The 23135-nt window shown below is 50.2% G+C and overlaps 1 protein-coding gene across 2 annotated transcripts; it reads left to right on the top strand.

Annotated features, from left to right (window-relative positions):
* The first annotated feature begins 1556 nt into the window (after positions 1-1556).
* Positions 1557-22874, top strand: FAM234A (family with sequence similarity 234 member A). 2 transcript variants are annotated; one of them, XM_050906238.1, is made up of 12 exons: positions 1557-1574; positions 8023-8331; positions 9424-9540; positions 9744-9932; positions 13881-14011; positions 16437-16566; positions 17012-17150; positions 17439-17579; positions 17998-18076; positions 18505-18657; positions 19548-19650; positions 19807-22874. In XM_050906238.1, exons 2-12 carry the CDS (start codon positions 8067-8069, stop codon positions 20016-20018), a joined length of 1659 nt encoding a protein of 552 aa, XP_050762195.1. In that variant the 5' UTR covers positions 1557-1574; positions 8023-8066; the 3' UTR covers positions 20019-22874. The 2 variants fall into 2 exon arrangements, with proteins under 2 accessions (XP_050762195.1, XP_050762194.1); XM_050906237.1 differs by lacking the exon at positions 1557-1574 and adding an exon at positions 7592-7860.
* The last annotated feature ends 261 nt before the right edge of the window (positions 22875-23135 follow it).

Raw genomic sequence — 23135 nt, 5'->3', positions numbered from 1 at the left:
GCCAGTGGTTGACACACTGTCTTTGTCCCGACCCAGCGAACGCGGCAGTCAGGGGCAGTGCTGTGGTCGGAGACCTGAGCTGCCGTGACGTTTGTAACGCTTCAGCCCTTTCCAAAAGATCTACCTGACCCTTTGTGAGCACACCAGTAGCGCTGGTTCTCAATTAATTAATTCTTCCTTCTGTTTATATATGTTAAAGAATTCAGAAGTGTTGTTTTTTTTTTTTTTTTCTCCTTTTAGCGCTTAGCCACCTCATTTTTATGTCTCCAGCATTTGAGAGTTGCCTCACTATTCCAGCTAAGTCAAGACAGACAAAATTTGGCCCCGATCTGCCTGTTTCGAAAGCTGTTCATCTTTGTGAGGATGACCAGATCGGCTGGAGCACCTTTCTAAGATGGGCTTAAGTCTGGTTTTAGTACCTTTACAGATCAGATACCGGGTGTAAACGAAACAGTGGAAAATCTGGACTGATTTTTCTAGAGGAGTACAGCCACAGCTAGTCTGCCTAATTACCGTGCACTCCAGAGTCAGCGCTTCCTCTGTGGAGTTTTCTGACTTGCAGAAAAAGCGTTGGTGTATGTTTTTCAAAGGCCGGTCAGGCAGAACGTGGCCGAGTGGCAGAGGTGACTCGGGATAGAGCAAAACCCAGGGGCCGGGCGAGGAAAGGAGTCGCCCGTGTCGGTGTGTACCGCTTCTCCTGGCACCGAGGCACCGGCTGTGTCCTAACACGTGTGGGAGGAATTTGCATATTGTAACTAGCTTATTTGTAACTAGGTTTATTTTACGCTAGGGGAGGAAGGCCGCCTTGCTGTGCCAGCCACAGTCGAGACCCCGAGGATGGGTGTTTTTGTGAGAATTGTGTGAGTAAAGCGCTCGCCGCCCACCGAGCTGGGCGCGAGCCTGCCCGCTGCTCCGTAGCTCGGTGAGGCAGGTAGCTTTAATTAAAGACGGCTCCCTCCTAACCTTCCCACGCGGCGGGGGCGGGAAGGAGCCTGTAAATGCTGTTGTAAGGCCGTGTGTCCGGTGGTGGGGGGGGGGGGTGGGGGGTGTCCGGCGGGCGTTTTCCCCTTCGAGGCTCCGATAAGCCGCTTAACGGTTTCGGTTTCCCTGCGGCCGTCCCGGCGCTCCCTCGGTGTTAGTCCTTAGTGCATGCGACCCCCTTCCCTGTCCGTTTTTACAACTAGTTCCGCGGTTTCACGTATTGTTTTTGTAACCTCCGTGTCGGGTGAGGGGAGAGCGGGGCCCGGGGGGGCGGCGGGGCGGGCCCGGGGGGCGGCGGGCGCGCTCTCGGGATGCCTGTACGTGACTGTGCTGTTCTCTCGCGGTCTGATCGCATTAAAGATCTGTGTTTGTGGCTCCCAGTGCTGCCCGGCCTTGTTCTTGCGGGTTCTCCGCCCGCGCCGCCGCCGCCGCCGCCACCGGGACGCGTCGCCCGCCCCCGCCCGCCCCTCCCATCCCCGCGCAGGCGCGGCTCCGGGCGGGGCGGAAGCGGTCACCTGCGTCGTGGCGTCACTTCCGCCGGGCAGGCGGCGGGGGGTGGAGGCGGAAGTGACGGCGGTGGCGGCGCGCGCGGGGTGAGTGGGGAGCGCGGCGGGGGTCGGGCCTGCCGGTGCCTCCCGCGGCGAGGCCTCCCGCGGCAACCGGCGCTCCGCGGCGGCGGGGGGAGGCTGGGCTGGGCTGCGGCCGCGGGAAACCGGTGGGCGAGGGTGGGGGGCGCAGCGAGCCGCCCCGGGCCGCGGAAGCGAGGCGAGCTTCTGGCCGCCCCCGCGGGGGCGGCCTCCCGGTGCGCCCCGAGAACCCGGGCTTGTCTCCTGGCCGCTCCTCCGGCGGGCTCCGGCACTGCAGGGGTGCCTTTCGGGGAAGGGAACCGACTCCCGAAGCGTCCCCGCTGCCAGGGCGCTGCCGCCGGCTCCGGCAGGGCGGGCGCGGGGTGAAGCAGCCGGAGCTGCCGGGCACCAGCCGCTCCGCCGGCGGGAGCCGCGCGGTGCCGGAGCGGGAGCTCAGAGCCGGCAAAAGAAGCGAAGGGCTCAGGGAAGCCGGGGGGCCGGCCGGCTGGCTGCTGCTGGGCAGGGGCTAGCGGCAGGGTCGGTGCCGCGCTGGCCTGCAGCCCGAGCCGGGCTGCGGAGCGGCCCTGCCCGGACGTGAAACACCGCGGCTGTTCGGCGCTTCCAGCTGCACTTGACCCAGCCCTGGCGCCTGTCCCTGTGGTCGGAGCGGTTTGCTGTCCATCTTAAGCAGCTCGAGAGGTTGCCCAAAACCCTATCAAGAAGCCTGGGAAAGAATTTAATCCCTTTTGCAAAAGCCTGGGACTCTGCTGAGGTAGCTCGTTGCTCTGATGCTCTGTTTGATCTGAGCTAGTTTATCCCGTGTGGTTGGCAGGCTGCGTAGGAGTCCTGGGGAGACGCTTACACAGCACTTGCGAGTGCGGGTCTGTATTTCAATCAAATAGAAATAGAAGAAACCCCTCACCTCTACAGAGCTCAGCACACAGCCTTCAACACTCTTCCTGGAGAGGGTTCAAATTCATGTTTCTCTTTTCCTCAGCAGGCCACGAGCCTACTCTGCAGGCATGAATTAGAGCGTTTCTTGCAGAAAGAAAAATACTTCAATGTGTTAAATTGTGATCTCATTTCCACCCTTTTTTTCCTTATTTTGGAAAGCGAAAACCTCTTACCTAACTGCTGGCAGTCAGGGGGGCAGCCTGCCCTGCAGAGAGGAACAGCTCCGTGTGACTGGAGCTCAGCCCTCCCCAGTGCCGGGGCAGAATTGGGCCCTGTTCAAGGGGCTGCCTGTGGAGGCTGGAAGCCGAGAGGCTCCACAAGGCTGGGTGTTGGCTGTGCGGGTGGAAAGGCCTGTGAATGAGCTTTCCTCTGCGTACGCGTGTAAGGGAGGAAAAGACAAATTCCATTTCTGGGGGGAGAAGAGAGGTTTCTCTTGGAGATAGCTGACAAGGACAACAGCGGCTGGAGGAAGGCCGTCATTTCATGCTGCTGTAAACCTCACTAGGCTGTGCGGGAAGGACCCAGCAGGCAGCACGGAGTTTGTGACCTGTGGAACAAGTGCTCCACTTAAAAAATGTACTTTCTTTTTGTCTTTTTAATAAACCTACATGAAATGACCACAGCCTCTTCTAAAGGGTTTTCATGCTCCGAGATCTCTCCAAAGTGCCTAGTGTGTTAAATCTCTGGCAGTGCAGAGAAGTTGCTGTGCTTCTGACGCAAGCAGGGGAGCCCGGTGGGTGAGGTGGGGAAGTCTCTGACGTGAGAGATTCAAACAACTTGCTAACTACTGCTCTTGGGGTTGACGCAAGGGATCTGCAACAGTCAGTGAGGGTGAGTGGCTTGGATCCTGCGAAGCTTGTAAGTTCTGGGATGGTAAATGGCACGTGTTTCTGCTGCTCGGTTGTTATTACTGGCCTAACCTATAATCAGTTCCACACAGCTTTGCAGCTTTAACGCTGTTCTTCATCTTTGAGTTTTGCTCTTCCCATTGCTCTCTTGGAAGAAGTACTGGATCCTGTTTTGGTCTGCACTAAACAGATCGAGTTTCTCTACTTGAACCCCTGACTGTAGTGAAAACTGCCCTGGAAAAGAGGACTTTTCTCCTACAAATGACAAATGTATCACATTCTAAGGTGACATTTGGTTGTGCTCTGAAGGAGTTTCTAATTCACTTGCTGTGAATGCTCTGTGGCACGTGTTGTGTCTGCACCAGAGGGTTAAGTGTCATTTAAGAAGAACCTGATGTTTTGAAGAGACCTGTGTTAACAGAGGCAAAATAGCAAGGGGGAAGGGAGGGGAAAGGACAGCTGTAGCAGCAGAATGCGAGTGTTTCTCTGAGCTGGGTACCTGCATTGTCTTTGGTGTGGTCTGAGTTACAAACCGTGTCCTTACAAAGGCCGTAGGGACACGAGCAGGAGCAGAGGTACCGCGGCGCCAGGAGATGGTCTCCTCGAGGCAGTTCTCCCCGCCAGCCTGTGACTGTGACTTTATATTGAGAAAGAGTTAAGAGCTGCAGGTGACCCAGCAAAACGATAAGCTTGTGTAGAGGGTGCAGTCTGAGTGTATTTGGAAAGGAAAATCTCCTCATTTGGGGGAAATCTTACGTGTTATTTCCTCTTGGCTGGACCCTGATGTAAGTGGGACTGCAGAAGAGGGAAAAAATGACCTGATAATGTCTTACTGTTGCAGCAGGTGACTGCCCGGCAAGTTTGCTGCAGTGCCGCGCTGTACATGGGCTCAAAACTGAACAGTCTGCTCATGGAAGGCAGCCATGAAGGCAACGTTGCATCTTATTCAGAGCAAAACTTGGAAGCTGTTTTGTCATTATTCATTGCAGCTTGGGGCTTCAGCAATTTCTGGCTGACAGGAAGGAAACCTGTAAGGTGCTTAAAACAAACAAAAAAAAGAACCAAAACGGCCAAATGCTGTGTTTGGGTTCCTAAAATGGCCAGTCAGAATCTGATTTCATCGTTCTGTGGAAGATATAAAAGTGTTGAACATCAAATCTAAGTTATGATATATTGCTAGAAATTTTCCAGGAAGAACTGGTGCCTGATGCGGTTGCAAATGCTGTGGTTTGGTATTTTATGGGTGGAAAATGAGTTAAACCTTCCATTGCACTGGTACTTAAATGGTTTCTGTCGCCAGTCTTCATACATCTGACTGTATGTGGTTCTCTGTGCTTGTCAGGCAGTTCTAGCCGACTGGTAATGATAGTTTGTCTCTTGGATTTAGCTCTGGCTTGGCGCTAACAGCTTGCTGCACAAGTTTCACTGGTTTGATTCAGATCAGATCTGTAAATCTGCGCTGTAGCTTCAGGAGAAGAGGAAAGTCAGTCCCCCATGAAGGTGAGTAAAGCTGTGTGTGTCCTGAGCGCAGCGTTGTTACTGTGGGACGGGTATTCGTTCCTCCTTGGCTTTGATCGGGGACTGCTCCTAGCTCGTCCCGTTGCTGGGGGTAAGTAGCCTTTAAAGCTTGAGGAGCGATGGAAGCGTGCGCACCAGCAAATGAAGTCGTACGAGATGCAGATCCTGGCTGTACTGCAGTGCTCCTTCGGCTGCGTGGGTTCAGTTCGGGTCTGTTGCATGCGGTTTCTACTTACTTCCTTTTCTATCAAGTCTTTCTCCCATGTTTTCTCACAGTGAGGCCTCCCGTCCCCAAGCAGAGAGCTGGTGGTAGCTACGAGATCTAGTGCATGCAGCGTGTGTTAATAATGCAGCAGCACAGGATCCTGTCGCTGCCTATTTCCTTGCAAGGTGCCTGGATGCGTTAAACTTCCCAGTGAATTATTTTGTGTCCTCTACCAGCAGGAGACAAAATGCCGGCTAGAGGACAGTAAAATCCTCTGAAATGCACACTATCGTTTTCTGCTTGTCTTCAATTAAACTGATTACCAGACTTCTTTGTTGTTCAGAGCTCAGGCCATTTCACATGCTGCCAGCATGTACTTTGGCAACTGCGGACAATGGGATTTCCTGCATTGTTTGAGTCTTTGCCATTGACCTTTGTGGTCGTTGTTCTGGCACTGCCTCTGCTCTGGCAGGGGTGCAAAGGGCATTATTCAAACCCTGAAAGAAAAGAGAAAGAATTGCTTTAAAGGCATTGAGAGCTCTTTGTAATCGGTGGCTCCTAGGGTCATTGCTGCAAAAGAAGGGGAATTGCTGGGGCTGTCAGGATAATTACCACTTTTTTTATTGTTCTCAGCCCAGTCCAGATGACAGTGGTGTGATTTATAGTGAGTCATAAAAATACGCCTTCCATACAGCGTTAAGATGGTGTCCCTTTTGGACTAAGTGGGGAGAAGCCTGGTTTTGGTTCTTCTCGGGAAGTCTCGTAGGTGCTGGAAGCACTCGGCTGTGCCCTGGAGGTTTCCCAGCTCCATACTGGGGGGCTGCAGAGGGCTCCTCTGGAGAGGCCGGTGGGGTTGTGCTGGAGCCCTGTTGCAGCCCGTGCCGTGGATGCTGGTTACCGCAGCGTTCGAGAAGATCCACCTCTCCCTGCTGCTGGAGACGGGCATGTCAGAGATACAGGAGCCATCTGCCTCATCGCAAGGGAGGTCGCGTAACCCATTCCTGCCTCCATCCCCCATCGCTGCGGCGGTGGTTGCTCTGCTCCGGTAAATCATTTGCTTGGTCTGTGCTTGGAGCCTTGTACCTTGAACCTGCTGAAGGGCTGGTGCTCGGCCGGCTCCAGTAACAGAGCGGTGCTCGGCTGGGCAGCGCGATGGCCAGGTCGGGGGGAAGGCTGAATGCACGATTCTTTCTTTTCTTCCCCTTTCCATCTGGAGCTTTCCTACCCTTGTCAGGTGCCTGCGGTCGATCTGGAAACAGCCAGCCTCGTGAAGGTGTCTCTGGTGTGGCTGGTAGACTGATGTGAAGGGCAGATGAGGTCTTTGGAGTAAGATCTTTGGAATAAGATGCAACTTCTACATTATTGATTTAATTGCATTTGCATGGTATTGTGCAGCTTGAATTAAATTGTCTGGAGTGACATCTTGTACTCGGTGTGCTCTCATAGAATGAATGCCAGAGTGCTTGAGTTGGAGTAAGTGCTTTGTAACACCAGCTTTTTAAGTCCAGCAGGCGCTGAGGTTAGCTAGGGGATTGACAGCAGCGTGCCAGGCTGTCCCACTCGCCCCATACACTCAACCCCTGCCTTGCCGTAGGTCTGTCCCTGCTGTGATTTGTACCCAGAAGAGAAGAGGCCTCTGCAGCTCTTCCCTGCGGTGGGACAGAGATGACCAGGGGAGGTGAGACCCCCAGTCGAACCGCAGCTGCCTGAAGGAGCCTGGCCTCCCAAGGGTGACTCCTATCTTGTGTTTCTTTGAACCTGTAAATGAAGTTGGGCATGAAATGTGAGACGTAAGGAGCCCTGTTGTTGTTGGAGTTGAAAGCCCAAGCTCTCTGCATTGTGTGCTGGTGCCGAGTTTAAGCTGTTTTCTGCTGGGGAAGTAAATTGCTCCAGCGGACTATCCAGGCACGTGACTGCTGGGGCACAGTCATGGAAAATTGGCTCGGTTGTCATGTTTATTTGCTCTGATATAACTTTCTATGACACTGTCATGCAGCTTTTTCCAAGGCTACTGGAATGTGTTATTCTTTATTTCTTCCCTTCTGCTATTTTTTTAAAGAAGCACTATCAGAGAAACTGTATATAACATTGAGTTTTATTGTTGTTGTGGGTAATGAGTTACAGGCTTCTGTAACCAACTAGGGCTTTTCCTTTTTTTTCCCTTTTTGTGACAAATTAGCATGGAACCTCTCTGTAGCTGTAGCTCAAGATTATGATTTATAGCAGGAGAAACTAAAATAGCGGTTGTTAGCTCTTCTTCCATTCTGATGAAATCAAATTTGCCCGATTTTAGTCTCAGCTCGTGCCTTCTTTTTCCTCCAGGGAGGGAAGTAATCACTCTCTTGCCTTCTGCAGGGCTGGGTTGCTAAACTTAGCAAGTGGTTTCTCATCTGAGAAGGTGTTGAATAGCTTTGGTTTGTTTCTATACAGAATATGCTGGTGTTTGTTTCTCTCTCTCTCTCTCTCTCTCTCCTGGGGAAGCTCAAGTGCTCATTACGGTAGGGAACAGCCTTATGTTGGGATATAAAGGTCACGAGTGTTTCCTTTCACCTCTCCAGCCGGGAGTCAGACTGACATACACAGGAGGTGGCAAGAAGTCTTTGCAGCAAAAGGAGCTTTTGGCATGTTTTTCGTGAGGGACACCTACAGACCAGTCAGTCCTTCCCGCGTAGAAGCTGTAGCCGTCTTTGTCTGGGTCTAGCAGAGCTGATTTCCTCCTCTGAAGAAGAAATAGTGCTGTTCCTGCATCCCACAGTCTCTCCCTGTTGCTCCATGTGGGAGACCTCTGGTACGAGTGGTGCTTTGTATCCAGCTCTGTGACAGTACGCTGATTTGCTCACCTCCCATTAAATGTTTCCAGCGTGAATATCGGGTAGTACCAGAATATATTTGTTGATTTTTTGATATATGTTCCAAAAATCTATTCCAACTGCTCTTTCTGTTGTTGCAGGTGAAGAGGGAGAAGGGCGTCTGAATACCGATGAATGAGCTGCGATGGATAACAAAGATTCGGAAGCTGAGATCCACCCTCTGAAGACTGAGGATGTAAAAGCTCAAGAGAACCATGAAAACTCTGTGGAGAGAAGAATTGTCAGCAAGCAGTCATCGCGACTGTCTCGGCTGTCCCGGTGGCGCACTGCCGCCTTCTTCATCTCGTTATTTCTGTGTCTGATAATTGTGTTTGCTTTCTCGTTTATCATTCCTTGCCCAGAGAGGCCAGTTTCAGAAAGAACGTGGTTCCGAGACTACGACAATGCAGGTGAGCTTGCTGTAGCAGAATAAATACTTACCAACAGTCCTTTTCCTTTATGTGCCATGAATTTGAATTGTGGACCTCTACCTAAGTGCGATCTGGAGCCAGGCCTGCAGGGATGCTGCCCTTGGGAGCGAGAGCTGTGAGTACCTGACCTGGATAAGCAGTGGCCCATCATAATTGGAGTGGCCTTCCAGGAGATGTTTACAGGATCTAATGGAGAAATTAGATGGTGCTCGGAAGCTCTAACAAGGTAGCAGGCTGGCCTCATTTGGAAAAAAAAAAAAATGGGGAAGGGTATCTGGGAATAAATCTTTGTTGAAGTTTGGTCTGTAAAATGTTCCCTTGAAGTTTGAGCTGAGGTTTGGGGACAATTAGGCATTCTGTCTCTGTCAGTATGACTTTCTAACTTTTCTCCGTGGCTAATAGGAAGGGGAGAATAGGAATTGCATCTTGTTTTTTTTTTTTTTTTTATAAATTGCACAAATTTATAGTTGCTTTAGTCGGCTCTTTAGCCTGGGTACTGCTCCCTGGTGGTTCAGCATTCGATTCTGTGAAAGCTTTTCTTTAATCTTATGTGCAGTGGGTGTGTGCTGGTTATGCTGTAAATGCAGAGATAGTGCTCACCGACAGGGACTGAGCTTTGCAGAAATACAAAAAGAAATGCAGAAATCCCAAGTTCTGCTACTCTGAGCTGAAGAAGGCTGCTTTTAGCTGGGAGTGAGAAAGACAAAATATCTGGGGCTGGGTTTTGTGGGGTTTGTTTGGGGTTTTTTTTTTATATTTCGGGAATAGCAGCCCCACACCAAGACCAGAGTTGTTCTTTGTTCAACATAGTTGAAATTCTGGCTGCTTGGCTTTAAAAAAAGACAAATCCTCTGGGGACAGCAAATTTAAAAAATCCTTTGGCACTAACTTCCAGTCCTTGATACTCATGTAGATGGCTTTTTTTAACACAAAAGCCAGTTTGTCCTGATGTTACACTGTCAGAGATGGAGGCAGTGAGTAGGTCTCTAGGAATTTGTGTTTTGCTCCAGCTAGCTCTGCTGTTGGTTGAGGCAATCCTCACCAGCGCCTGGCTTGTGATCTCTTTTACAGTGGCCTACCGGTTTCTCGCTATAGAAGATGTGAACGAAGACAAAGTGCAAGATGTCATCTTTGCTTTCAAAGCTAGCAACGGCAGCAGCAGCTTCAACAGATCCTGTTTGGATGAAGGTAGCTGATTCAGAAACAGAAAACCTTGTGGTAAAAGGGCTGTTATTTCTCTTTTAGTTCTAAAGTGAGGCTGCTGTGAGTCTGGGAGAGAAGACCAGGTTAGCTGGGTGGGGAGAGGAGCTGGGTGAGTCCCAGCTCTCGGGTGGTGCGGAGCAGCAAAGGTAGCTGTCGGTAGCGCTCCCTCTGACATCTCTTCTCTTCAGGTCTGCCTTCTCCGTGTGCCTTCGTTGCTGCCGTGTCTGGCACGAACGGCAGAGCGCTCTGGGAGAGGCCTGCTGCCGAGGAAGTTGAGTGGATGGAGTGTGGCATCAAGCAGCTCGGCGGGGCTGAGGCCCCGGGTTGCCTGGTGGTGGGGAAGCCGGTGTCTCTTATGGCAGTCGACCTGCGGACAGGTGAGTGGGGAGCAGAGTACTGCTGCCATACAGGGGACGGTGCTACTTGCTTCCCTCACCTGGTGACCTTCAGACCTCGGAGGCTGGGGACGTCAGCGTGACATGACTTGCTGGTACATGAACAATGGGCGCAGGGTATTTATTCTCCTTAAAACCTTGCCAGAGCCATTGGCTGGCCATTGAGAAGCGCCTGTTCTCTCAGCCTCTCTCTTCCAAAGGCTGGACTCTGTTGTGGTGGTTTGTGCCAGCCACTGTATCATAAGAACAACTTTTCAACAGCTTTTGAAACAGGAGAAGCAGTCACTAGCTATGAATGTTACTTTATACTCTCAGGGGTTGGACACAAACCCACAATGTTTCTCAGTTGTTTGCTTGTGAGTGCTAGGAGTGCCTGCAGTGGCAAGAGGAGTGGGAGTTTTAGGGATTTAGGATTTTAAAGTCGTCAAGGAGAGCACTTAGGATTAAGTACTCGCCAGTTTCAGTAGTCCAGGATTTTGCCTGGTTCCTCTGGAAAGCCTTCTTCATTTCTGAACCTGTAGATGGAGAAATTCATCATCTTGCCTGACACGGGGTGAGGATAAAGAGTGCCTGTACTTCTCTAGGAACAGGGCAGTGACCATCTATTGCGCCTTGAACCTTCCTTGCTGATGAAACCTGAAATACGTTTCCATTTTGGGGGTCACTGTTTCAAAGGTTCTAAACAATGCATGTCCTCCTTTGGAAACGTGCCTAGCATCCCATCCTCTGTATCTGGTATTGAACCCCTCACGCCCTATTTTCCAAAAATTGGGAGAGAGAAATAGCAAGAGGTATAGCTCTAAGGAATCTGAGGAAAATCTAGTGTACCTTTTAATTTCCAGTGTAGATGGAAGTGTAGACACACACAGAGCTGGAAAGCTTCTGTACCAGCTGAGATAATCTTAGCGCCGTTTCCCTCATCAATAGGCTTTAGCACAGGTTATTTATAGACTATTAATGAAGTAGTTGCTTTTAGGTCAAAGTGTAGAAAGGTGACTGCTGAGCCAAAGGCACATAACTAAAGACAGCCATAAAGAAATAGCACAAGCATGGAGAGAAGGAACCAGGCTAAGCCACAGGTCACAGCAACAATACAGTAAGAAAACATTCCAGAGATAAATTAAAAGCAAGAGATGAAAAATTGCTTCAGATAGAAAAGTGAATAACCCAGAAGTTGACACATTTGATACCTTTTTGAGATTAAGTAGGTTAAAAGGGGTTTCTTAGCGTAGTTGACTTTTACTGGGGGTTAGGAGGGCAGATCAGAATAAAATGTATTTAAATAGGCTAAATGTATTTAAAGTGGCAAAGTCTGACTTACATCACGTTGTGCTAAAAACAGTAGTCAGAACAATCTTTAGCTGTTAATGATTCATCGTGGTGGAGGATTGGTGAGATTCCAGGGCGCTCAGGCTGCCTAGCCTCTGCCTGTAGGAAGATTGAAGGAGAGGTAGGCAGATTATCATCTGAAGGGGTCTGATGTGGTTTTGATCTTTAAATGCTGATAAAGTTAGTGCTTTTCTATCAATTCGAGTCGTGTTAAGTCTTGCTTTCTTCATTGCCAGAATAAGTGACCTGAGCAAACAAGAAGGGAAGTGTGGGATTGCATGCTTCTGTTTGTGTGGGACATCTAACATTCCTGCATGTTTATCTTACAAGCAAACTGGGACACAAGAGTTTAAGATTAGCTGTTCCAGGTCAAAGCAAAAGTCTGTGTAGCTGCGTATTCCATCTCTGCCAGGGCCAGAAGCAGAGTCTCGAGGAAGAGGACAGGAGTAAGTGTTTTGTTACACCTTCTCACTTCACCTTATCCTCCAGCAGCATTGGGAGCCCTCTGAGCAGTTCTGGTCTCCTAAGGGATATGGCAGAAAGGGGACCATGATGATCAGATGTATGAAATTGCTTCTGTGCAAGAAATCACCAAATAAACCAGAACTCCAGCCTGGAGAATGTTCGACAGGGAGAAATGAGAGTATAAAATTATGAGTGATAAATAGAAGAACAGGGAATGATTATTTCCTGTTGCAATTCTTCATTGCTCCGTGGTTCTTTTATCAAGAGATAGGTTCAGAAAAGCCAGAAGGGGCTACTTCTTCACATCCACCGTATGGTGGATGCCAGGAGCTTACAAGTGTTTAGGAAACAAGTGGGCAAGGGCATGGGAGAGGGGTCTAACACTGCTCGGTAGAAAAGACCTGCCTTTAGCTTGGATAGCTCGTGAGCTGCAGACTGGGAGAGCAGTCTCTGGATGCTAAAGCAAGCAATCCTGCTTTGTGTCCTCTGCGGCTGCTTGAAGTGAGAGCTGAACTTGGTCATCTAAGTCCTAATTTTATTATTCCTTCCGGACCAAAAAAAAAAAAACCCTTTCACCCAGGTTAGATTTGCTGTCTAAGCACTTGTCTAATTTCCATCTTGCTTCTGTTGCCGTGCTTCTGCTGTGACCTCAGGCTCTGAGGGAGCACCATCGCACTCTAGACATCAGACAGGATAGTCCCATCTCCCGTTGATGGAGCAGGATGGGACTGGATTCAGAGTTTGTGCTCTTTGGGGGTTGTGTTAGAGCATGAAAGCTTCTCAAGTCCTTTGTGTTGAATCCGTCTCGCTGTTACCTGTTTCTATTAAGCCAGACTGCTCTTTTAAGAGAGCAAGATGCTTCCTCCAAAACTGTATCCGCTGTCTAGCTGGCAAAGACTAGAGCCTTATGCATTGAAATGCGAATTTCATCAGCCTGGTCTTACTGTTGTAGCTTTGAACTGTGCTGAAGCTGGGATATAGTTATTTAAAACTTACGTTCTCTCCTTCCTTTGCCTGCTTGTTTTCTTCGGGGGTAAAATTCTTTGTCTTCCCGTGATTTCCTAGGGGCACTCTTCTACTTCACATCTGTTGTCATAGTAACAAATCCAAGTATTTTTTTCAGTGTTTCAGTAAAAGCTTTTGAGGAATCCTACTGGAAATACAGCCTGCCTTAAATTATTGCAGACAGGGTCAGGTAGTAATTCCTTGGCCTTCAGTACAACTGCCTTCATGACAAAGAACAGATGATTACTTTGCATTCCTGAAATGATAAGTGCTGCCTGTGATACTGTTTAAAGGGGAGGGTAAGCATTTCCCCTCTGAGCACCTAGTTAGTCACTTAAGTCTTCCTTAAAAAGAAAAACCCCCACCAGTCTCCCCCCCTCACCAAATTCCACTGCAAATTCCACTGGGCAGTGACTGGAAGGTGGCCAGCAGCCCTGGGCAGAGTGCATGGAGTAAAGTCACCCAACTGGCCTGGAGCTGTTGAAGAGAAACTACTCCCCCCAGCCCCAAACACCATTTTTTAAAAAACAAAGCTCTGCTACCTCTATTTACAAACAAGTTTGAACGTGCTGTGCATGTTCTTTGAACAAGGGAGAGGTGGGATGTGAACTGAGTTGCGGCTGGTCACGTCAGCATGGAACATCTGCAGGAGGCAAGATGCAGCAAAAAAGGTTTTGTCGGCAGTAGCTGCAACGCTGTGGTCAGAATTCAGCTGCATTATGGTCTTAAAATGTCTGCACAGATTTAGGTACACAGCAGCAAGATTGTGGATCACAGAAAAGGATTCTCCATGCCATGAACATGCCAGGAAGCTTGTTACCCTAAGGCACGAGAAAAGCAAGCTGTCCTTTGTGCCCTGCGGATTGATTTGTGCCTAGGATGTTTGGGTGCATTTGTGCAGGCAGCTAGAATTACTTTCCAATATAAGTTGAAATTGTGGATACTGGGACTCATTTGAAATGCAGAAATGCAACAAAGTACCCCAGGATGAGCATAAATGTGACTGGTTTGTGGTGCTGATGGGCTGTAAATGGCTGGCTACTGGAAAGTACTTCGAGGAGCAGGGGCATTAAAAGCCTTTCAACCTAAAGTGCGTCTTAGTGAATGTTTCCCAATAACTCTCTCTTCTAGGGGAAGTTCAGTGGAGACAGTCCAGTGACTTTGGAGCTAATTATACTGTGCTGACTCCCGTGTCAGTGATTCCAGATGTGGATAGTGATGGAGTTCAGGACCTGATAATCTTTATTGCTACAGGAGATAAGGTATGTCACTCTGAAGCTATGATAAACCCAGTGGCCGGACCACAGGGGGTGGCAGGAATGCTATTTATTTCGATCTTGTAGTCTAAGAGGAAGTGTTCAGAGGCCTCTAACCTCTGTGGGTTTGGGGTAGGTTCTTTCCCACCCTGCAGAGATGTACTCCCAAATCAATGCAAGCATTTTATGGTTTAAAAAAAAAAAAAAGAAAAAGAAAAAAGCTTGTCAGGAATCCCTCCCCCTTTTCAGTCTGCACTCCTCACTGCGTGTTCCTGAGCTGTGTGTGGAGTAAGCCTAGGCTAGATGAGCTTGCAGTTTTCTGGGACTCTGCTCAGAGAAGTGGAAGTGAACAAACCCTGACAGGTTTGGCTCTTAGATCAAAGCACGGCTGACAGCCAGCGCTTTTGTACCACCACTGCCCTTTTCTCATACCTTTCGTATCGCTGCCTGTGGTCTGCTTTGCACGGCTCTCTTCCTAGTGTCACTGCGCTGGTTAATTCTGACTTGGGTTCATTTAGTGAAATAGCTGCTAGTTGTGTTACCTCCATTCCAATATTGTTTTTCGCATTTCTTAGAGGGGGGAGGTCATGTAGCTAAAAGTGTTTTTATACTAAAACATCTGCATCCATGATTGGGTGGTACAGCGTCATCTGCATGTGCAATCTGTCCTGTTTAAAGCATAGAAAAGTTACGGTTCCCTGCAAGTCTGATGGGAGGATTGGGAACCCCGTGTCCTCGTACCAGAGTCCTTCATAAGCAAACAGGGTTTTGCTGTCCGAGACATTGTTGTTGCCAGAGTCATCAGAAATTCTATCCTCTCTGACTCCTACGTTTCTCTTCTGTTTTCTTTCCTCCTTGCTTTTGCTATCCCAGTTATCTCAAGACTTTTTTTTTTTTTTTTTTTTTTAAATCTTAGGCAGCCAAGAGATGTTTGAATGTAGTCTCTGTTCTGCAAGACTGCCTTTTGATTTGTTTTCCATTTAACCTCTCTAGCTATCTTGGTATGAATTCCCTTCCTCCCTCCGGACTTGCCAAGCACTCTGTTAACTTAAGTAAAAGTACGTTCTTTTTTGAGAAATCACGCAAAATGTAGGGAGCTTGAGTGGAGCTCTGCAGCTTGGAAAAAGGCAGTCTCGTTGGAAGGGAGGTTCAGAACTCAAGTAAATTAGCTTTGTTGCTAACAAGGGCTGAAGTTGAACGTTGCATTATACTGCTGTTCCTTGAAATGGCAGAGCTTTGAGCAGTGTGTGGGGAAGGGTCTGTGTGCAGGGGGTTTAGATGGCAGCTTTTTCTGAGAGTCTTATTGACCCCTGCCTGCTGCAATCTTCAGCACAAATACATCCAGGAAAATATGACGTTTTTCAGGATACATCACCTGTAGCAGCGCATAGAGGTATTAAGCAATGCAGTGAATAAGGTGGTGTGTATTCTCACTCGCTGTATGAATACCTTTGGCTGTTACTGTCCCGGGGCAGCTGCTGAACCAGTGCTTGCGAGTAAAGGTGAAGCTGATCTACAAGAGCTGGTATGTGTCTCCTCCCAGTGCGGGAGGCTGGGAACAGCTGGTGAATGCATTGCTCTCCCTCTCCAGTTGTGTTCTTCATTCTGCCCAGCAAACTCTATCCCTTATTCACCTGTCAGACTCTCCAGATTCACTCTGAGAGCAGCAGATTTCCTTCTCTTTCCCAGTCCCTCCCTCTCAAGGAAGAGGGGAGGGTTCCTGCCTGACTCAGCATCTCTGATGGATGCTGTTTCTCTCGGTCTGATGTTTCTCTTTTCCCTGGTGTGCATTGCTCTCCCCAGACCATGACTGTTGCCCAGACATTTGAATCTGATCCTGATTTTAGCCTTTATTCTCCTGGGTGAAACGTTTTTAGTGGATTCTGTTACCCTCCACAAAGCATATAAAGAAACCTGTCAGCTCTTTTATCCCCTTGGACTCATGTCAGCCTTAGGAGGAGCAGATTAGGGCACTTAAAATATTTAGCAGAGCTACCGTGTGAAGCCAAGTTTCCCCTGTATCCATATGCTGCTTTGTTTCTGCCTTTGGGCCCTCTCCATTTTTGTCACTGCTCAGTAGGCTTGAATTGATCTTCGCTGTCGTTAGCAGAGCTGGGGTTTGCTGTTCGGCGCGTGCCAGCCGGCGGGGGAGGTGGTTGGCAGAGGTAGTAAAATCTCGGGGCAAGTGGCCGTGCTGCAAGTGGTTTTCAAACTTGCAAAAGTATTCACAGCAGAGGGATCATCTAACTCGTGCCCACACCTCCAAAACCAGGGAGAGACTTTTCATCCGAGCCTATGCTGTTCCCATTCAGCTGCTGTTCCATTCCAGCTGCTCAGAAGCTTTGGAAAACACTTGAGTTGGAGCAGTAACAGTGCGATGCAGCTTTAACCTTTTTTTTTTTTTTTTTTTTTTAATCCCTTCCCTGCGTAGATTAAGACCTTCATCCATTCAGGAAAAAATGGCAAACAGATCGGCTCCACTGGAAGCCTGAACGTGGATGGGAAAGCTCGCTATATCAGGCTGAACCTGGACTCCTCCTCCTACTTCCTTTTCTATACAGGTACAGTTCTGTTTTTGACTTCAGTCTGAGAGAGTGATTAAAAGTGTGAAGTCAGGATTGCTAAACAGTTGTCTGAAAGAGTGTTTTGCATTCTTAAAAGCTGCGTCGTTCTTTCACCTAGTGAAAGAGCTATTCAAGGCCAAGAGAAGGGGGGCTTCTGCTTAAGCTAAGGTTTGTTATGTACTGTAGTAATTTTATTTGAAAAATGTTGAGAATGTAAGGTTTAAGTAGTCATTTATAGCAAATGATTACTGTGGAACACTTGGATTATGAACAGATATGATGTTAAAAGCATTCAAAAGCAGGCTTGAGTCTCAAAATACCACAACAACTCCATGATGCAAGCCCCAAAAATATAGTTGGTCTGCCAGATCTGGAAAATTGTAGAGTTCAGAGCAAGGGCAGGATAACTTATCTCCCTCATTCTTGCCTTTTTTCCACACAGATAATTCTCTCTATGCATACTCCCTGAAAGATCTCTACAGTGCAGCAACTGGGATGGAAATTAAGCTTCCCAGCCTTGAGCAAGATGCTCACTGGGAGAAGAACATTGACCGCACCACGCACCGCTTATCCCTTCTCAGGTTTGAGATTATGTCTTGGTTGCTGGTGGAGTGGAGGGTACCGGTGTTCCTGACAGGATGGCCTGTTGTGGCTTTGTTCTTTCCTGATTACACGGCTTTTGGACTAGGAGCACATCCGAAGCCTGGGGAGAGGGCTGGTGTTGACGGCCTGGTCAGGGTTTCACAGGAAAGGAGGGAAAGTAGGCTGGGGTTTCCTATTTGCACTTACTGCGCAGGGAAAAAAACAAAACCCCACAATAAAACCATCCACCGTCTAGAAAGCATAATCATTTCTCTGTCCTTGTTCAGCTTTGGAGACATTCGTTACCTGGCAAAAATTCCTGGGCGATCACGAGAGAACATCTTGGTTGTAAACTCAGAGATGGCTACGCTGATCAATGCACAAAACCTTCAGACTTTGTGGACCCTCAACGTGTCCCGTGTTGTGAGGTAGTGTTACCGATGTGGGCTGGATGTGGCATTTCCAGGTTCCCAGCAACAGCAGTGTCCTGGCAGATGCTTTTTTTTTTGCCTTTTTTTTTTTTTTTTCATTTGAAACACAGGAGCCTGCTCTGTGGTCATATTTGGATCCTGCTCATTGTGTCATGTGTCCTCTGCTAGCAAATGTCAGGTGCTGCTTCAAAATGGAAGAGCCCAAAGCTTTGATTCTTCATTCTGTGCCTGCTGTAATACGGCTGTCTTAGGACTGGGCTCCGAGTTGGGAGTGATATCAGGCTAACCTAACGTTGTAGCCATCAAGTCTCTTACCAGGGGACTTGTGGGAGGATGGAGGCTGCTCTGAAAGAACAAGGTATGCCCAAGCCATCAGAGTGTGTTATGATCTGTCCCTTCTCTTTCTCTCCCTTAGTGAGCCGCTGCTTGGTTACTACAAACCCGATGTTCTTGGTATCGTCCTTGAGAGTGAAATTGGACCCAACAGGAAGAAGGTTTGAAATCTCTTCCTTTTAACTTCCCTTTTCTCTGCATGTCACAGCTCAAGCAGGCGTTGAGTCGAGGACAGCTGGTGGGATGTGTTCCCTCTGGCTGATTTTAGGAAGCTTTAGGCTGGGAAAGGATCTCTTTCAACAGGTTATTGAAGCTAGCTGAGGCACTTTAATTCCCCTTTCAGCAAGAGGCTTCAATGACAGAGCTTTGAACCCCTTGAAATAGCTGCAGAACTTGTGACTTTACTCTAACATGGCCCGCCCGAGGTCTCACAGCTCTGTGATGCTCAGCTTCAAGTATTTCCTCATCTTCCCATGTGTCAGATACTTGTTCCCATAGACAGTGTGAGGTAGAGACAGCTGACTTGACTTCTCTCTCATGGCTTGTTAGAGCTCTGTGATAGAAGTTCCTTTTCTTTCTTCCCTGCTAGGTTATGATTGTTGAGAGTGGATCTGGAGCAGTCCAGTGGGACCTGAAGCTGAACTCGAGAGCAGAGAGCCCTGGGCCAGCCACACTTTCTACTGCTGATCACCGGTCCGCCTTCCTCATCTGGGGCGAATACCAGGTGCCAGGAAACGAAACGGTGAGCAGTGTTGCTGAATGGTTGCCGTTCTCCAGACTCTGGGCCAGAATTAAGTGGAGCTACCCCCTTCTCCCAGTGTTCACGTTCAAATCTGTCTGTGCCACTAACACTGCAGCCTCCTGCACTGGGTGTGGGGCTCTGACCAGTCCGGCCTGCTAGAAGCAGGCAGACCTCTGCGTGTGGTCTGGTCTCTACTGGGTCCTCACAACGTCCATAGCAGTGTCCCTGCTAGCAGCTGGTGGTGGCACCAGCAGCTTTTGTCGTCCTCAGCCTGGCTACGTAGAGAAAAGGGACTTGGTGGCTCTATGAGCAAAGTCACTGGGTTGCCCAGAGCCCTGCCTTGGTGTGGTACTGTAGGTGAGGCGAGAGGCTGCTGGCCTGGTACCTCTGAAGTTGCTGCTGTTTGGCCAGGAGCCTCCCGCGGCAGTACTGCACACGGTGATCTCCCGTGGCCACGTGAATATCCTCTCTCTGTGCCAAGGCAGTCTCTGGCAGGCTCGATGCACAGCTCAGCTGCGTAACAGAGCCCTCTGGGGCAGTGGCTGGCAGCGTTAGTGACAGGTTGTGTCTTGGAGGATGCCCGAGCACCAGCTGAGCTTCCTGTGCTTTCCTCGCTAACTCTACCAGCCCTAAGGCAAAAATCTGTCTCCTGCCTGTAGCAGACAGGCCTGCTATTTGCAGGAGGCTTGGGGTGGGGAGGAGAGCACCGAGCAGTAAGAAAAATCCCAACACTAGTACTAGTGGCATCAGCCAGGATGAGTTGGGCAGACATGGACAAGTATCTGACTGGATGTGTTCTGTCGAGCATGAGTAATAGCTGAGCCTGGTGCTGGCGTTGTCTCTGGGATAACGTGTGGGTCCGTGTCCTGATAGTGTCCTGTTGGTTGCAGAGATCCAGAGCTCCTCTCCAGAAGCTGTATCTTTTCCATCCTTCCTACACTAATGTCCTGTTGGAGCTCCGCAATAGCACGGACCAAATAATTGCGTTCAGTGGTAAGTCCTCTCCTTCCCGCCCTCCAGCGAGGAGGTGCAGGAGGACACTGGGCTGCTGGTACCTCCTGGACTCCGTGGGTGTGCGGTGCTGGGTCTGGTGGCCAGTCTGAACACAGAGACCTTAGGCTGGGCTTTTCCCTCCGCTCTGCGTTACAGCCACGCTGTTCGAGCGAAGCCGTCATGCCTGCTACGTGCTGTTGAGGGGGCCTCAACCCAGCGAGGAGCCAGGGCTGATGTCTCTGATGAAGCGTAAGCTGAAGGAGGATGTCTCCGAGAGCAGGGTGATCTGGCTGAGCCAGGTGGCTGTGGACAGCGAGCAGTACGTCCGGGACCGCCTCTACAGGATGCGATTCCACAGCCGAGTGTGAGCTTGCCGAGGGAGGGGGAGAGGCTGCCCGGGGCCAGGCGTCTCCAAGCTGCCTCTCCTCTGCAGCCATGCTCTTAGCAGACCCAGATCACGGATTCGAATGGGAAACTGCGTTTCTCGATCCGCAAACCAAAGCGTGGCTGGCGGGGAAGCACTCCCAGTGTCTGGGGACGCCCAGGCTGTGGGGGCAGCTGCCAGTGCGTCTGTCCTCAGAGCTGATGGGACTTCAGTGCTCGGCCACCACTGAAGCGTCGTCAGCTCGGGGAAGAGGGCTTTCCCCGCAATCCTTCTGTGCCCGTAGAACTGTGCTGACTCAGCCTGTATCTGGAGGAAAACACGTGCTTGCTGGGGATGCCGGAGTTGATTATTTCTTGGGTGCTTGCATGAGAAGTGGAGCTTCGATGTGTGGTGTTAGATTTCCTTTCTGAGTCAGCTCTCCTGGCTGCGGGAGAGGTGCTTGGCTGCAGGTTGATTTGCAATCGCCCTCTCCTGGACTTGGGCCCCTGCTTCAGTAGTCGTGGGGTGCGTGTAGTGATAGACCCCAGCCGTGGCTGGTGATGTGGCTAGGTGTCACCCGGGCCAGCAGAGTGCAGGTTAAAGTGTCATTCTACATAGAAAATGGCCTTTTCTTCTGAGAACAGCCCCATGTGCCCTACTCTGCAGTCGCAAGCCTACCTGTGTCTGTCTTCTCTGCTGCTTCCTTTCTGGCCAGGCTGTGCAGCGTTAGTGACACAGAAAGGGAGCTGGTCTCCCACCTGATTTATGCATCAATGTTCCTCCCTGCCCCTAATCTGATCATAGGTGATATGAAAACCACCCTGAGCCCGGGCTGGCTGGTCCCTGCCAGTACAGACACCACCTCTCCTGCTGGTTTTGAGGTGCCAGAGGATCTAGGACATTTTTTCAGAGTAGAATTGCACTTTAACCTTTCCTGGGAGCTGGGCTTGCTGCTCCGGGAGCCCTGTACCCGAGTGGCGATGCCAGCTGCCCTGCAAATACTCATTCAGCCTTGCAGCTGCTGAGGAGCCTTCTCCAAGCGCTGTCCCCTCTGCCAGGAGGTGGGCAGGCTGTAAGACAGGCATGAGCCGCACAGGGAAACAACGCGAGCTCCCTTTGCAGCACAGCTCCAGAGGGAGCTCTGCTCCCTCCCTGCCCTTGGAATTGAAGTGATGCTGGCTGAGGATCTTCGGGTGCTGTTGTCTCTTGTCCAGCCTGGTAGTCTGAGGGAATGGGACCAGTTGCTGTGTGAAGATGATGTTTCCCCTGGAGACTTCTGTAGCGTGGTGTGTTTGCTCTGCCCTGTTCCTGGTGGGTGCCAGTGCGGACTGTAGAAACAAGGTGCAAAGCCTGGAAAGCGGTTTGAATCGACTGCTCGGTCCTGAAAGCCGCGGTCCCCACACCAGCTGCACTGAGACCCGAGCCATGTCCGTATGCTGCTGGGCATCTATCTGACTGGTGAGAGGAAGGTGGACAGAAAATGCACACCCTAAAAGTAACCTCTCTCAAGTTTTGCAGTGCTGGAGGGGGTTTGGCCAGCGCCTCCCTCCCTTGCCTAGTCTCAGATCAGGCTGTGTGTAAAAATATGTAGGATGAGAAACTTACGCCGGGTTGTGTAGGGTTGGGTGTCGGTTCTTCTCTTGTGGCAACCACTGAGGTTTAACCTGCTGCAGGGCAGCTCCTGGCTCAGGCAGCTGGTGTCACCCAGGCTCGTGCCCACAGCCTCAGCTCTCCCAGTCTTGCAGCAAAATGAGCTGCAGCATCAGTGGTCTGCCTGGATGCTTAGCTCCTGCTTCCAGCTGGCCCGGTAGTTGCCTGAAGGGTGCCCTGGCACCTTCTGACCCATGACCCATAGCTTGGGCAGTCAAGGGAGCTGTGTAGGATGAGTGCTGCTGGCCTCTGCAGAGCTGCGCTGCTGGCGGAGCCCAGTCCTGGGGCATCCGGGCTGTGCAGGAAGCCAGGGGTGCTCCCAGGAGAGCACTCGAGAACCCCCAAAGCACCCTGGACTCAAAATGGTGGGTTTCCCCCTCCGTTCCTCTCTTTCCAAGCTGTTTCTGAGGGAGTCTGGGGGTGCAGGGAGGCTCCCCTGCTGTGTCCCCTAGCTTAAGTCATCTCTTTGCTCAGCACGATAAAGACCTGAAGCCTAGCAGCCCCGCAAGCCCCCGTGCCAGCATTGCAGGGATCACAGGCTGCGCCAGCGCTGCAGAACCCGGGTTGCGAGGGCCGGATTCAGCCTGCCCTTCAGCCGGCTGGGGCAGAGCCGGGAGCATGGCTGCAGGAGCAGGGCAGTGGGAGCCCCAGGCCTGCGTGCTAGTCTGACCTGAGCGTTGGATGCGGATTGTATCCCACTGAAATTCCCCTGGCAGGGAGCAAGGTGCCCGGGCTGTATTCTCACCGCAATCACACTGTCTTGGCACTCTTCCTCCTCCGATCCCTTCCCAGACCTGACCTTTCCCGTAGGCACACTGAATGTTCTTTCAGGAGAGCTGGATTTTCAGATTTGAGGGGCTTTTCTGGCTTTAAGTTGTCCATTAATGTTTCCAGATACTTTGGAAACGCAGATTTCCCTGTGGCAGCTCAATTAAATGCATCAGTGCCAAACCAGCACCTTCTTAACAAAACAAGTCCTTTTTCCAGCTTATTTCCCTGTGTAATTGGTTTTTTGCAGTATTTAATGAATGACTTTGTGCCTTGATTCAATAACTCAGACGGATGATGATGGCATATATCACTGTGTTATGTATTAGTGTGTTTTTTAACACTAAGACTGTTTGGTTTGGTTCTTTAACTTATTGCAAATTGTGCCCTATAGGACTTGGTCTAACCGGAATGGTTTCAATAAATCCTCTTTTGCATTGTTTGTAAATGGTGCCCTGCTTTTGTTATTGCAGCTGAGGTTACGCAAGACTTCGGGATTTTTTGGCGGCCCTTTGTGTGACTTCCCGAAGGAAGAAATCCCCCTTTTTGGGAGGGATCCAGGTGTCCTGGTGATGCTTTGATGGCTGAGCTGGCCATGGCTCTGCCCCGAGGCGCTGCCTGCCACCCTGTCCCGCCGCAGGCAGGTGATGGACTGGGAGAAGGGAGCATGTGGAGGGAGGCTGGAGTTAGATAACCAAGCTGG

Source organism: Gymnogyps californianus, chromosome 15 (genome assembly GCF_018139145.2).
Source record: "Gymnogyps californianus isolate 813 chromosome 15, ASM1813914v2, whole genome shotgun sequence".
In the NCBI taxonomy this organism is placed as follows: Eukaryota; Metazoa; Chordata; class Aves; order Accipitriformes; family Cathartidae; genus Gymnogyps; species Gymnogyps californianus.
This window is presented reverse-complemented; position numbering and strand designations above follow the sequence as displayed.